A 12947-nucleotide genomic window follows, 5' to 3' on the forward strand; every position below is an offset into this window, starting at 1 on the left:
TGATAGACGGTATAAGAGTCGCTAATCTGACAGATGCATCCATGCAGCGCATCGGCGCGAGAACTAGGAACTAGCCAGTTGCAGCAAGATTCCGTGAAGGGTCCCCGCAGCTTGTCCCAGGCCCGACGCTCCTGCCCCACACCAGCTCTCTCCCTCTCCCGAACGTCACTTTGCGATTGCCATCATCTCCGTGCCGTTTGACCATTCAATCATGATTCACTGCCGCAGCCATGTAAGTCGTGTCCCACAGAGTAACTCGGCCCGCCGCACACTGCCCGTCTGAATCCATTTCCTAATGTCCATCAACAGGATTGACGTACCCCGGCGACTGCGGCGCGCCATCCTCCTCAACGACCTCACACTCGTCCAACGCATCATCCGCAACAACCACACATACCTGCGCAACCCCGACTTTGAAGACCGCTCCAACACGTCGCTGCACCTCGCCGCGAAACATGGCTTCACCACCATTGCCGAGTACCTCGTCGACGCGGGCCACGAAGACGGAATGATCAGCCGCAACAACGACTGGGAAACGCCTCTGATGCTGGCCGCGAGCGCTGGAAAAGAAGAGTGCGGCGTCTACCTCGCCAAGCGCTTTCCCGAATCCATCGACTGGAAGAACAAAGCCGGTCTCGACGCGTTGATGCTGGCGTGTAAATCTGGTTCGGGGACGCTGCATCTCATCCCCACGTTGATTCTCCACGGACCCAGCATACTTTCTGCGAGCGACGCGCAGGGCAACACGGCGCTGCATCATGCTTCTGCGGCGGGAGAACTAAAGGCGCTGAGGATGTTGTTGCAGTATGGTGCGAATCCGCTGGCGAGTAATAGCTACAGCTGGACGCCTGTCCACTACTCGGCCACGACTGCGGCAGAGGCGTATTTCAAGACGCTCATCATCGAGTTTGAGAAGAAGAAGGCCGAGGGGAAACGCGCGGTCAAGGAGAGGGAACGGCAGCGTACTGCTGGTGTCAGGCTGGTTACTGATGCCGAGGGTTTGGGAGGCGCGAATGCAGGCGTGCCAGAGGGGAGGGCTTCTGTTGAAAGTAATAGACAGAGGGCGAGGGATGATGCGGCTATTGCAGGACTTCCGGCGCCCGGTATGATGGAGTGGAGTCCTATAGGGAGGAGGGCTATGACGCCCACTGAAGGGAGGGGCTGGACGTTTACGCCTGATGGAATGAGGCCGAGGGCTGAGACGGGCGAGTCTATATGAGCGTACATTGGGTCTTACAAGGTGTTGGCATCAAACAAGGAGCACTGAGGAGCGGAGCTTTGGTGTTGTGGGGTCACGGTTTGTATTCTGGTACGTTTGGCACCACTCATACTCTCTCATGTTCTTTTCACTAAGAAACAAATGTTTCTTGGGTTTGTCCTTGATATCTCATATACCACAAATACACTTCTTCCGCGATACAATACAGTATAACTCAACAGCGCTGTGCCTGCGTCTTGTCACCAGGACATCCATCAAATCAAGTCCATACGCCACGCCATTAGACTTCTCGACCCAATTCACAACTACGCTTTTCGCCAAACTCTGCACTGAACCAAAAATACCCCCCTGTTCTAAAAGCCATACATCTAGCACCCCACAACACCCTAGCAAACAGACCCCCTTACATTTTTTCTTCCCCGCCACCTCCTCACATCCACGCAGCCATCTCCCTTGTCGCAGACACAGGACACGCCGGCCAATGGTATCTGCTGAGCTGCCGAGGCCACAGTATCTCATGCACACATCCAGGACACCCGTGCTGGCTATCGCGGTAGTACCAAGCTTCGTGGACCTGTACTGGATATTGACCGCGTTGAGTGTTGATGCCCGGAGGCGGGTATCGACCTCGTGCAGAGAAGTAGATGATTTGAGGCGAGGCGTGACATGGAGGAGCGCAAGGAGTCGGTGGTGGGTTCTGGGCGCGTGGGATGGAGAGACCTGGGGGTGGGGGGATACCTCGTTGTGTGGAGAGAGTTTGGGGTGGTGGGCGGTAGGGGGTTGAGATGAGTTGGGTGGGATGGGTTAGGGTGTTGTGGCTTGGGTGGATGGGACTTTGGTTGCTGAAGCTTTGGTTGCTGGGGCTCCGGTCGTCGTAGCGTGGTATGATGATGTTCTTGGAGACGTTCGTAGAAGCACTATTGTCCAGGCCGTATCTGTGATGGGTAGAAGATTGACGGCTTGCGGTAATAGGAAATGGGGCGTTACGTATATTGTCGTATGCGTCGCTAGAAGTGCGCTTATAAGGATCTCGTGTATATAAGGACTGGTTCGCGGTTGTGTTGGCTATTGTAGTAGCCAAGTCGTTTTCGGAAGCGGAAGATAAGTCGTTGTAGATGCTGTTGGAAATAATTTGCGTATGAGGTAGCTTTCCATTCTCAAGCAGGCTGTGGATACGCCCGAAGCTGTAAGAAGACATTCTATAGCATGTAGTGTGTGCTGTACAATATCGGTGTCAAATGTGTGTTGTAGAAGAGCGTGTTCGATAAGCCTCGAGGGAAGAATTCTGATTTTCAAGTAGACCGAGCACGAAATATATTCAAGACGATGATGTGATGTTTGAGTTTTGAATGGTCATGATATGGTTTTTATACGAACTTTCTTTGGAGGTGCGAGTGCCAGTGATGAAGCCTCCTCATACAAACATGGCTCAAGTCGCCGGTTCCATGGTAAAAAAAAAAGTTGAACAAGTGGATTGGAAGAATTGTTACCGTGGAACGCCTGCCTCATGGTACGCTACTGGGAATGAGATGATTAGCGGGGGAGCTCTTTCTTGAAGAATCGCGTGGGCAGAGTATGAAAAGAAAGAGCCATAGGTCGAGTGGAGTGAACCTAAACAGCACGCGAAGGCGCATAGTTCCAAGGGTTTGTATCAGGTATAGTGTTAGATTCACGCATTCGCTACCACGGCGCATTCGTTACGCGTTCCACGTCTCTAAGCCGAAATCTCTTGTGGGCATATCACAATACCAGGGATGTTATGAGTCTTTGATCTGCATGACGAGGTTTCCTCCTCCATTAGAACGGATAAGATACCTAGTCTCGTATTCCAGTCAACAAGATTAAGTCTAGACACCATGGCGGATAATGCCACGTTTCCCGTGACCACCTACGCAGATACAACGCAGTTTGGGCAAACACTCACGCTAAATGATCATAAAGCACAGGAATGTCAAATGAAGTGGTTTAATATTTGATTTGCATTTCATATTAAACATAAACTCGTCTGGAGTCTGCGAAATGAGCAAGTTAAAATTCGAGATTGTACCAAAACGCCACCCAAAAAGTGAAAAAGGCCAATTGCTGCCTCACTCCCCCACTGCCAAGATGGGCTGGTGATTTCCGGACCGCCCTTGATGTATACCCCAAGATGCCACATGATTATTGTAAAAGAAACGCCGCCTGATCACGCGCCCAGTTCCAATGCTCATTGTAAAAGGCCGATGAAGTCGTGATTGCGATACGTGGTGTGATTTTAGATGTGGTGACATGGAAATGTGATGAGAGAATCGTGTAAATGTCTTTGATGTTCAAAGGTAGCGGAAGTCTGGTGCGCGAGATCTGCGGTTGCGACCTCGAGGGTTAACTGGCTGCCTGTCGTACGCATCGTTAGGGTCCTGCTGTCCTTGTGCCTGCCCTTGCCCGTTGCCCCATTGTCCTTGTGCCTGTCCACCCCATCCGTACTGCTGCTGATTGTACTGCTGACCAAACTGTTGTTGTTGCCCGTAGCCAAAGTTTTGCTGAGGAAACCACTGTTGTTGTGGCATCTGTTGCTGTTGCTGCGGCTGGAAGTTCATCTGAAAGCCGTTCTGGAAGCCCATTTGCTGAGGCATCTGTATTGGCATAGGCATACCCATCGGCATTCCCATAGGCCCCATCGGTGTATTCTTGAGCATCTCCATCTGTTGTATAAAGTCCTGCTCCATCTTTGAGGCGGGATCCGCCGCTTGACGCATCGCTTTCGGTGCGGTGGGAGGTTTGATGTCTGTAGGAGGCTGCTTCCGCTTCTTTGAAGAGGTTGAGTCAGTATCGGAGACTTCATCAGCCGCAGCAGTCGCCGCCGCCGCCGGAGTAGCAGTAGTGGTGGCATTTGTATCGTCATTTGCGACAGAAGAAGATGCGTTGTCAGTAGCAAGTGATTGATTAACAGATTCATTTGTTGAAGCAACTGCTGCCTTTGCTGCCTTTTCCCTCTCTGCTGCCTTCTCTGCGTCGTATGCCTTGAGTGACTTGACCATATCGTCATCAGTAACGAGATCATCCATTAGAACATCCTCCTTTGCGCAGTTTGGACAAATCAGATCACCGTCTGCCAGCGCATTGTCGATGCACTCGCGGCAGTATGTCTTACCACAACAGGGTGTCTTGACTGGGTCGACAAATCTTTGATTGTCGATGGGGCATTCGAATCCGCGCTCGCGAAGTTCTTTGCTTGCTGCGTCAGCGCTTGCTGCGCGCGCTCGTGATGCATTTGTCTTCTCTTGAAATTTGTCCCATGTCTTCTGATCCGTCATGACTTGCACGTATTCGCCGTCGGCGTTGAGCATGACGCCCTTTGCAGCCTCTTCGTCGACAGGCTTCTCGACCTTCTTGAGGAAGGACTGCGGTATGCCGGTCGTGCGCTTCGCTTGGAAAACGGGTTTGAAGTCGGGATCGTCGTTCGTAGGGCAGGCTTGAATCCAGTGGCCTTTGATGTTGCAGCGGCGGCATACGTAGCCTGGCGGAGGAGGATGTGAAGGGACGACGACGTTCTTGGTGTTGTTCTTGCGATAGACGGGCTTTGCATGTGAAAGTGCCTCCTTCTGCGCATCCCAGGCCATTGCGGATTCGGCCAAAAACGCGGCTTCAGCATCTTCTGGTGTCGCATTGCTTGTGGGGGGTGCAGGCGCGACAGGCTTGCTTTGTGTTGTAAAGGCACGAACAGGGGGCTTGCCGGTGACATATCTGGCCGCCCGGCCTTGCCCGCGAGGCGCTGGACGGCGAATCGCTATGACAGTGGAGGATCGCGGTATCAACGTAGTGTCGTCTTTGTATTCGGAAGCGGGGTCATCTTGGGGGTATATATGTAGGTTGAAATCGGTTCCGTCGCCGAGGCCGCTTGCGCTGATTATCTCCTTCTTGAGCTCGAAAACACTCAAATCGGTGCCGTTGAATACTATACGCTCGCTATCTTTCGAGTTCTTGAATTTGTAGAAGATTGACGAAGTCATGGTTGCGGTTTGTGGCGTGGCTCCAAATGTGGTGGTGTGGTGAGAGTGTAGAGCTGACAGAGGAGGAAGGGCGTTGGCCGATGAGTTATGGCCCGTGTGCACGGGCCCCATCAAGTCGGAACCTGCGAGCCACCGATCCATTGAATTCTACCGGACTATCTAGGTAGATTCACCTCTACAAACCGGAGGCTAAAGGGCTTCACACAATGTTACAAACGTGTCTCTGCCTGAAAAATACTTCGAATACACCTATGCATTATGTTTAAAATATCTCATCAGCGTGTTTGTTCCACGGTATTTGTCATGCGACGAGCAGTTTCCAAGGTATTCTGGTACCTGCTATTTCCATGAGTACCTCCAAATATATTTGGATGAAAATAGACTGTTTTTGCATGTTTGATCCCCAAGGTTGGCCATGTATTGAGTCATGTATGCACTATCTGAACTCTACTCATCCGCACCATCCGCCTCCAGCTCATCCGGCCCCATCTCTTCTCTCGCACCACTAGCATCACACTCATGTATGATTTTTTTCCAACCCAGTGGCACAGAGGCATCCTTGATATGTTCGATGGTTGGGAAGTAGTGCTCGTTCTTCTTCATGGTCGCCACCCATGGTACGTTGTCGAAGGTCATGACCTTCATGCGGAAATATTCATTGTCCTTGATCTTTTTAATCTCGGTGAGGAAGGCCGATAAGTCGGATGTAGGGACGTTGTTCACGTGCGTGACGAAGTTGGTGGGTGCGAGCTGTTGACATGGTTAGTAAAACATTCTTACTATCACTGATGGGTAGCGGATTGCCAAAAGCAAGGCCTGAAGACATTCACTGTTGAAATTCCACGGTCCCATCATAGAAGGAAAAGAAGGACAAAAGACTTAGCACTTACCCCGTACATGTATGCCGGTGAACCACGGGCCCGCGACGAGATGTAAACATCCGAGTGGATTTTGCTGATCTGCTGGCGTACAGCCTGGTGAGGGCGATGGAAAGTGGCGCCACAGAAGCTGACTAGGCGGTCTGTCTCAAGATCCTCTGTTGCGACAGTCGATACTTTGATAGTCTTCTCCTCGCGCTTGCGCACAACAACAGCATCCAGGAACTCGTTGTTATACATGACGTCGAGGTCAGGTGAACGTGTGACCAGCTTGCCGTTGAGCGTGAGGAGGATATCGCCTTCGTTGAGACCATCGCCGTGACCTGAATCGACCTTACGGACCATGAAGAGTTGGTGGCGTTCTGGATCAGCCGTCTCAGTCTTCTCGATCCATTCTTCCGAGACACCCATGACGCGGGCTTGGCTCATCTGCACGGTTTGGAACTCGACGTTCAGGATACGTAGCTTGGGTGTCTTTCCGCCTCGGATCTCGTTGAGCACTGGCAGAAGATTGGGTGTTGCAAGACCAAGATGGTATTCAACGTCCTTTCCACTGTGTGATGTCCGCTCGCCCAGGTACGAGAGCCAGAGAGCCTGAACGGTGCCATCCTCAGCAATCAGCACGCCGGAACCACTGTGCGAGGCTTGGTTTGTGTCTACGGTGATGGCGTCGAAGTTGGTCGCGCGGTATCTAGGTGTGATCGCGCTAGCTGGAATCGCGACTGTGGTGATATCAGTGACGACAGTCTTTGCTACGACAGGTCGGAAGTTTTGGTTGATGCCGAAGAAGATGGTCTCTGCTCCCTTCTTAATGAAGTCGGTGGCGAACTTGGGTGTCTTTACAGGAGCGTTGACGAGAGAGGCATCGTACTTGACGATGGCGTAGTTCTGCAATGGGTGCATGAAAACAACCCTGGCATCAACAAAGATGCTATCAGCGATGATCAACGAGATGTCGCAAAGGTCATATGGCAGAATCGCTCTCGAGACGAGGACAAGACCCTGCTCGGCATCGACGACGAGTCCATAGCCCTGTTTGTTCATCTTGGGGAAGCCATCTAGCTTGATAGGCATAGAGACATGCACTCGTACGAAGCTACGAACAATGTCTACAGCCTCAGGATAGCTTGAGCTCATCTTGACAAAGTTCGCACGGCGAGGAACAGGAGGCACAGATGGAATGGCATCGGCGAGTGGTTTGAAGTCCCACAGGCCTGTCGTGTCATTGCGTGTTGCTATCCGAATCTTTGCATGCCAATGTCTGTCCACGGCAGTGATACTAGTATTCGTACTATGCAAATCACGCAGATGCTTGTACGATATAACCACTCGCTTACGATCCGGGATCTTCTTCATGACTTCGATAAAGGTGTCAAGGTCAGGTGTCGGTTGGTTGTCAACTTCTTGAACCAACCACCCTGATGTGTAGCCGTCGGCGAACCTGAAAGAACCAGCTGCCTCGCAAACGTACACGCCTGCGCCTTTCAGCGAGATGGCATAGAGGCGAGCTTGTTGGTACGAGAGGTCGTGGAAAGATGCGCCTGCGACAGAAACAAACTTGTCAGGGGTGATGGCATGGAGATCGCCAACGTCTAGCTCAAAATCCATGTTCTCCCCAGCACGCTGTATGGTCATAGAGATGGTCTTGCCAACGTTGTCGTCAAGGATGGCGTCAAGTCGGACGAACTGTGTAAGCAACTCTCCGTTGACGCGCAAAAGAAGATCACCTTCTTCGACCTTGGCAGACGCGGGCCCTTGGGGTAAAACCACCTCGGCGACCAGCATGCCTGTCTCCTTGGGGAATTGCGTGCGGATCTCCTTCTCCAAGGCAGGAGAGAGACCCAATCTGCGGCACTCGTCGAAGGGCTTCAGTATCCACTGGGTTTGGATGGTGCCTCTGGAGACATGCTGGCCTTGGCGGACAAGCTCGAGAGCACGTAGCGGTCGGTCCAGAGGCAGGAAGTAGTCGGTCGCGGCACCATCAGCACGTCCACCGGCCTGCAATGCAACAGCATAGCCGTCGCGGTCTACTACGGGACTGCCCGAGGATCCTCCACTCGCTGCAGCTGCGGCCTGAATGTAGTTGGTGTTGAAGTCGGAGTAGCCCTCGCCGTATTCGGGCGCATTGCGATCCAATCGGCTGATGACACCCGACAAAATACTGAGCTTCTCTCCAGCATCGTTGCCTACGACGCGAATCTCGACGCCGACCTTGGCGTTGTCCGGGCGGAGCTTGAGGGCGGTGACGGGCATGTACTTGATCTTGCTGGGGTCGAAGCGAAGGATACCAAAGTCGTGGACGGGGTCGCGGTAGACGGGATGGACGTCGCATTCCTCGTGGTTGTCGAAGATGCAGTAGCCGATGAAAGGACCCGCGCCGACAACATGCCTGTTGGTGAGGATGTAGCCCTTCTCAGCATCCACGACAAAGCCAGTCGCCTCGGAGCTAACGGCCGCATCTGTGTCAAACGAACACGTCTGGCAGAAGTGTATCGACACGACGCTCTTGACCACGTTCTCGATGGTCCGCTGCCACTCTGCCGTGTCCTGTCCCGTGACGGCGGTGATGTGGGCCGACGACGGGACGTCTTCGTGGGAGCTGTAATCGCTGCGCGCATCGTCCATGGCGTCGTCATGGTCGGGCAGGTGCGACATGACTCCGTTGGAGCTGCGTGCGTCTGTTTCGGGCTTGATCTGCTTCACCGGACGGTCTGTGGCTGGTGAAGTTGGTGGTTGCTTGCGCTTCGTTGTGCCATTTTGTTCCATTGGCGGCGGATTATTTATAGATGGGGACGTGTGTAGGGAGCGCTTGCCGAGGGCAAGTGCGCTAAGACTACTATGAAGTCTTGTAGAGTATCGCGTGTGAATGGGGGAGAGCGGTCGAGAGACGGTCAACGACAGGGAGCGTGAAGGTGTTGCAAGGAAACTTCGTTTGCAGGCGGCGGCGAGCGACACTCGGCCAAGCAGCATGCCAACCCTGGGTGGTGGTGTGGAAAGGAAGGAAGCAGCGCAAATGCAGCTGCCGTGGATTAAAAGTAGTAGGCACAAAGAAGAAAGACAAAGACGCCCGTCGATGAGTACGCGATGGCGATGGCTTCGCGGCCAAGGAGGAAAGTGCCTGAAGAGCCCTGCAGCCGCATGCGCTACGGTCCCCCGGTCAAGCTTCGCCGCATCTCGCGAACCATCGTCATTCGTCTCCACTCGCATCCACTCCATGGCAGCAGTGAATGCATGCTTCGGTTGGACCTCGAGCATGCCACACTGCGCGCGCTGTTCCTAACCTCACAGGATCAACTTTCATGTCGCGTCAAATACGGGAAGCTGAGCAAGAGGACATGGGGTCATTTTCATGTCTGTGTACATGTGGTTCTCAGGCCGCTGCTCAACGGCAGTATCCATGCCCGACCACACGAACAAAGCAAAGAAACCTCGGGAGAGACGGAGTTGAGCAGCCGATGGTCACGTTGGAGTTCCGAGCCATTCCAGTATCCGCCACATGTACCACGACGCGACAGCACAAGCAGCCAATGCAGGGCAAAGAGACTGATCCTTAGACCATCTCTTCATCCTCAATCCACTCGTTCTTGACCTCGACAGCCTCGTTCTTCTTCTTCCGTGAACGAGGCGTGGCTTTCTTCTTCGGCGAACCCTCCGCACCCTCGGCCTCGCCGTCAGCATCCGCACCCTCGACAATCTTGCTCTTGCGCTTCTTGGGCGTCGTCTTGGGTTTCTCCCGAGTGGCGCCAACTCCCTCACCAGCAGCAGGGCCTAGAGGTACACCGTTCTTGATCCTTTCCATATCTTCTTTGTGCTTCTCCTTCATACGGAGTATGAATTTGCGGCAAGAGAGCGGGGTGCGGCCAGCGGGAACAGGACAGGTCTGACAATATATGTAAGCGTGGTGAACCATCGTCGGGCAGAAAGCACCTGCATTGGTCTTGGCTTCAAACTTGTCCGTGCCAGCTGCATGCTCGCAAAGAACCATGAGGTACGCGATCTGTACTACAGTCAGTGGCGGGAAGTGAGCCCACTTTCATACACCTCACCTTTTCTTGTTCAGACCAGGCGCCGCCGCTTGATGCTGCCTTGCTAGGATTCTTCTGTTCTTCGTCTGACATTCTGACTGGGTATGCTGATGACGGTGACGACGATGCTGATATCAGGAGTACAGTCCTGAGATTGTGTAACGACAGAGATGGTCGAGCGAAGTAGGGCAGGCAGAGCTGCTGATCAGGCTGGTGACTTTGAACTCAGCTTCACGTCGGGTTGTCGCTTGTGAGCTGGCCCTGTTTCCTCAGGAAGGTGAGTGGTGAAGCGACGGCATTTACTCTTGAGCACTATACTCACCATAGTGAGCCTCACCTTGCATGCACTACCTGGAAGGGATCAGGGAGAAACATAGTCTGTTCTATGGCGAGATCGTGTCGTATTATCATCTCGAAGAGTGTGCATCACACAGTAAGAAATGGAAGCATCGATTGTCATTTTCATATAGGCCTACACCCCTGTCAGTCTTGATTGGGCTCATTGGGAGAATAGCAGCCGGCAGTCCCACTATCATCTTCCCTGATACAAGTAGACCGCCTCAATAGTCACCCAATCTTGCAATATCTACTACCCACAATGAGTTTCCCGCTCCAGGGACATGGGAAGACAGTGTCCGACGTGGAGCGTAGTCATGTCGTCAGCCAATCCACTTTTAGCACTAGCCAGCCTCAAGCTTAGTCCCGCAGTCCACCTACTGCTCTTCTCTCAATCTTCCGAGCCATTTCAGCTTCCACCTCACACAGGTAACAAAAAACACTATGCTCGAGATAGCCTGTTTCAACGCCCGTTCCGCTGCCGCCGCCGCTCAAGCAGGCGCTGATCGAATCGAACTATGTGCCAACTACTCCGCTGGCGGGGTCACACCTTCTCTCTCCACACTACAGCACGTACACAAAGAAACCACGATCCCGATTAATGTTATGATAAGACCGCGGCCTGGCAATTTCAACTATTCTGATGAAGAGTTTACTCTCATGAAAAAAGACATTGCGATACTCAAGCCTCTAGCCAGCGGATTCGTCTTTGGCATTCTAGACGGCAGTCGTCGTGTAGACGGCACTCGCAATCGCGAATTAGTTGAGGTCGCAGCCCCACTTCCATGTACATTCCATCGTGCAATCGACGAAGCGGAAGAGTTGGAAGAAGCTGTTGAAACAGTGGTACTCTGCGGGTTCAAGAGCATGTTAACTAGCGGTGGCGCAACGAGCGCCCTCCAAGGTGCCGATAAGCTCTGTCAGTTACAGTCGAGGTTTGGAGCAGACTTGTCGCTTATCGCCGGCGGTGGGGTCAGAAGCACAAACATCGAGGAGCTCGAAAGGAGGACCCGCATAACATGGCTCCACTCAGCAGCCATCACAGCACCTGGAGAAGATGTGGACGGCCAGGAGGTAAGCAAGATGCAGAAAGCGTTATCGAAAGTGGCACAAGACAGAGCAAAGAGTTCAATATGAAGGGTAGGATATTATTCATTAATCGTGGCACTGCAGTATTGAACTGCCACAGTACGTGTAAACATGCACATGCTAAGCTCCAGCGGGTATCATCCATTCAAGAATGCCTCGGGGACAATTCCCGAGGCCAATCCATCCACCTAGTGCATTGCGCCGAGCATAGCTTCCGAGATATCAGCTGCTTACAAGAGCGCATATAGCAAGACACCGACAACCGACATCCCGAAGGACCTTGTTGTATCAACAGACATCTGTCCAGCCGCTCCAGTGCTTTGAGGTGCGCCTGCAGCCGAGGCAGTGTTTGTTTGAGTCACAACATTGGTCTCTGCGGCGATCGTTGTGGCTTGGGTGATGGTGGTAGCGGGGACGGTGGTAGAGATCCTTATTCCGCTCACAGTGGCTACCTCGACGGTCTCCGCGACGGTGGTGGGTGCAGAATACGTTACGGCTGGGATAGTGGTGGTAAAGACGATTATGGATCCGAGTTCTGTGACTGGGACCGCTCCTCCAACACCAGTACCGGTGAATACGGGGGGTATTGAAAGGGTCGACGTATTTGGCCTCTCGGCCTCGTTGTTGGCGTAAATGTTGGCACTCTGGCCATCTCTGGTGTAGTCTCCACTGACAAGGTTGACTTCAGTACCTCCGGAGTTGTAGGTTCCAGCGGCAACGTTTCCGTAAGAGCCGTCTGGGAACTGGAAGTTTGTCGTGAACTTGTCGTAGCACATGGGGATGTTGATGTTCTGAACATTGACACAGTCCAGGCTTTGGCGGCAACCGAAACCATCCGCACGGCCATGAACAGATCGCTTTTCGAAAGTGATACCCTGGATAGAAGAGAGAATATCGGTATAGAGCGAACTGAGCTCTGTGCCGACTGCTGGTGGGGATGCGCCGGTCGCTCCTTGTGGTTGGCATGCCTCGTAAGGGTCGTCGTTCGTGGCCTGTGCCATGGACTCAAAAGGCGACGCAGTTGCGACAGCCGCAAGAGCGAGGGACAAGAACTTCAAAGACATTTCGAAGTAGAGTATTGTGTGGTATGGTGTGGGTGTCGATGGCGGTAGTAGATTATGGATACCAAACGGTGATTAGAGGTATTACACGGTGTAGTACTGAACGACCGACGATTATCAAGACTGGTAACGAACGGCAAACGCAAGCGAGCGAATGTTAAAGTGAGTGACGGGCGGATACGACGGACTACTTGCCGAGGGGCAGAGGAGTAGCCCCGAGTCTATATACTGACTGTACAGATAGCCCATATCGCTGATGCTGACAGGGTTTAATCAGGCTCGTTCTTACCATGCCGAACTAGTCAACCGGTACCATGCGCTTTACTGACGGCGCGCCACGATACGATAGG

The 12947-nt window shown here is 52.9% G+C and overlaps 5 protein-coding genes across 5 annotated transcripts; 1 reads left to right on the forward strand and 4 right to left on the reverse strand.

Annotated features, from left to right (window-relative positions):
• Positions 1-295: 295 nt before the first annotated feature.
• On the forward strand, positions 296-1219 carry ACET3X_007419 (uncharacterized protein; the record flags this gene model as incomplete). Its single annotated transcript, XM_069453562.1, has 1 exon — positions 296-1219. The coding sequence occupies one exon, from the start codon at positions 296-298 to the stop codon at positions 1217-1219; it is 924 nt and encodes a 307-aa protein (XP_069304582.1).
• Positions 1220-3227: 2008 nt separating this feature from the next.
• On the reverse strand, positions 3228-5252 carry ACET3X_007420 (uncharacterized protein). The gene has a single exon (XM_069453563.1). It carries the CDS (start codon positions 5206-5208, stop codon positions 3529-3531), a length of 1680 nt encoding a protein of 559 aa, XP_069304583.1. The 5' UTR covers positions 5209-5252; the 3' UTR covers positions 3228-3528.
• Positions 5253-5655: 403 nt separating this feature from the next.
• Positions 5656-8852, reverse strand: ACET3X_007421 (uncharacterized protein; the record flags this gene model as incomplete). The annotated part of the gene is made up of 2 exons (XM_069453566.1): positions 5656-5958; positions 6099-8852. The coding sequence occupies 2 exons, from the start codon at positions 8850-8852 to the stop codon at positions 5656-5658; spliced, it is 3057 nt and encodes a 1018-aa protein (XP_069304584.1).
• Positions 8853-9636: 784 nt separating this feature from the next.
• ACET3X_007422 (uncharacterized protein) lies at positions 9637-10204 on the reverse strand (the record flags this gene model as incomplete). The annotated part of the gene is made up of 2 exons (XM_069453567.1): positions 9637-10083; positions 10133-10204. The coding sequence occupies 2 exons, from the start codon at positions 10202-10204 to the stop codon at positions 9637-9639; spliced, it is 519 nt and encodes a 172-aa protein (XP_069304585.1).
• Positions 10205-11587: 1383 nt separating this feature from the next.
• Positions 11588-12817, reverse strand: ACET3X_007423 (uncharacterized protein). Its single transcript, XM_069453568.1, has one exon. It carries the CDS (start codon positions 12598-12600, stop codon positions 11767-11769), a length of 834 nt encoding a protein of 277 aa, XP_069304586.1. The 5' UTR covers positions 12601-12817; the 3' UTR covers positions 11588-11766.
• Between the last annotated feature and the right edge of the window lie 130 nt (positions 12818-12947).

Source organism: Alternaria dauci, chromosome 7 (genome assembly GCF_042100115.1).
Source record: "Alternaria dauci strain A2016 chromosome 7, whole genome shotgun sequence".
NCBI classification, from domain to species: Eukaryota; Fungi; Ascomycota; class Dothideomycetes; order Pleosporales; family Pleosporaceae; genus Alternaria; species Alternaria dauci.

Excerpts from the sequence above, each read along its gene's own strand:
- ACET3X_007420 (XM_069453563.1), bottom strand. The coding sequence starts at position 5,208 with ATGACTTCGTCAATCTTCTACAAATTCAAGAACTCGAAAGATAGCGAG.
- ACET3X_007423 (XM_069453568.1), bottom strand. The coding sequence starts at position 12,600 with ATGTCTTTGAAGTTCTTGTCCCTCGCTCTTGCGGCTGTCGCAACTGCG.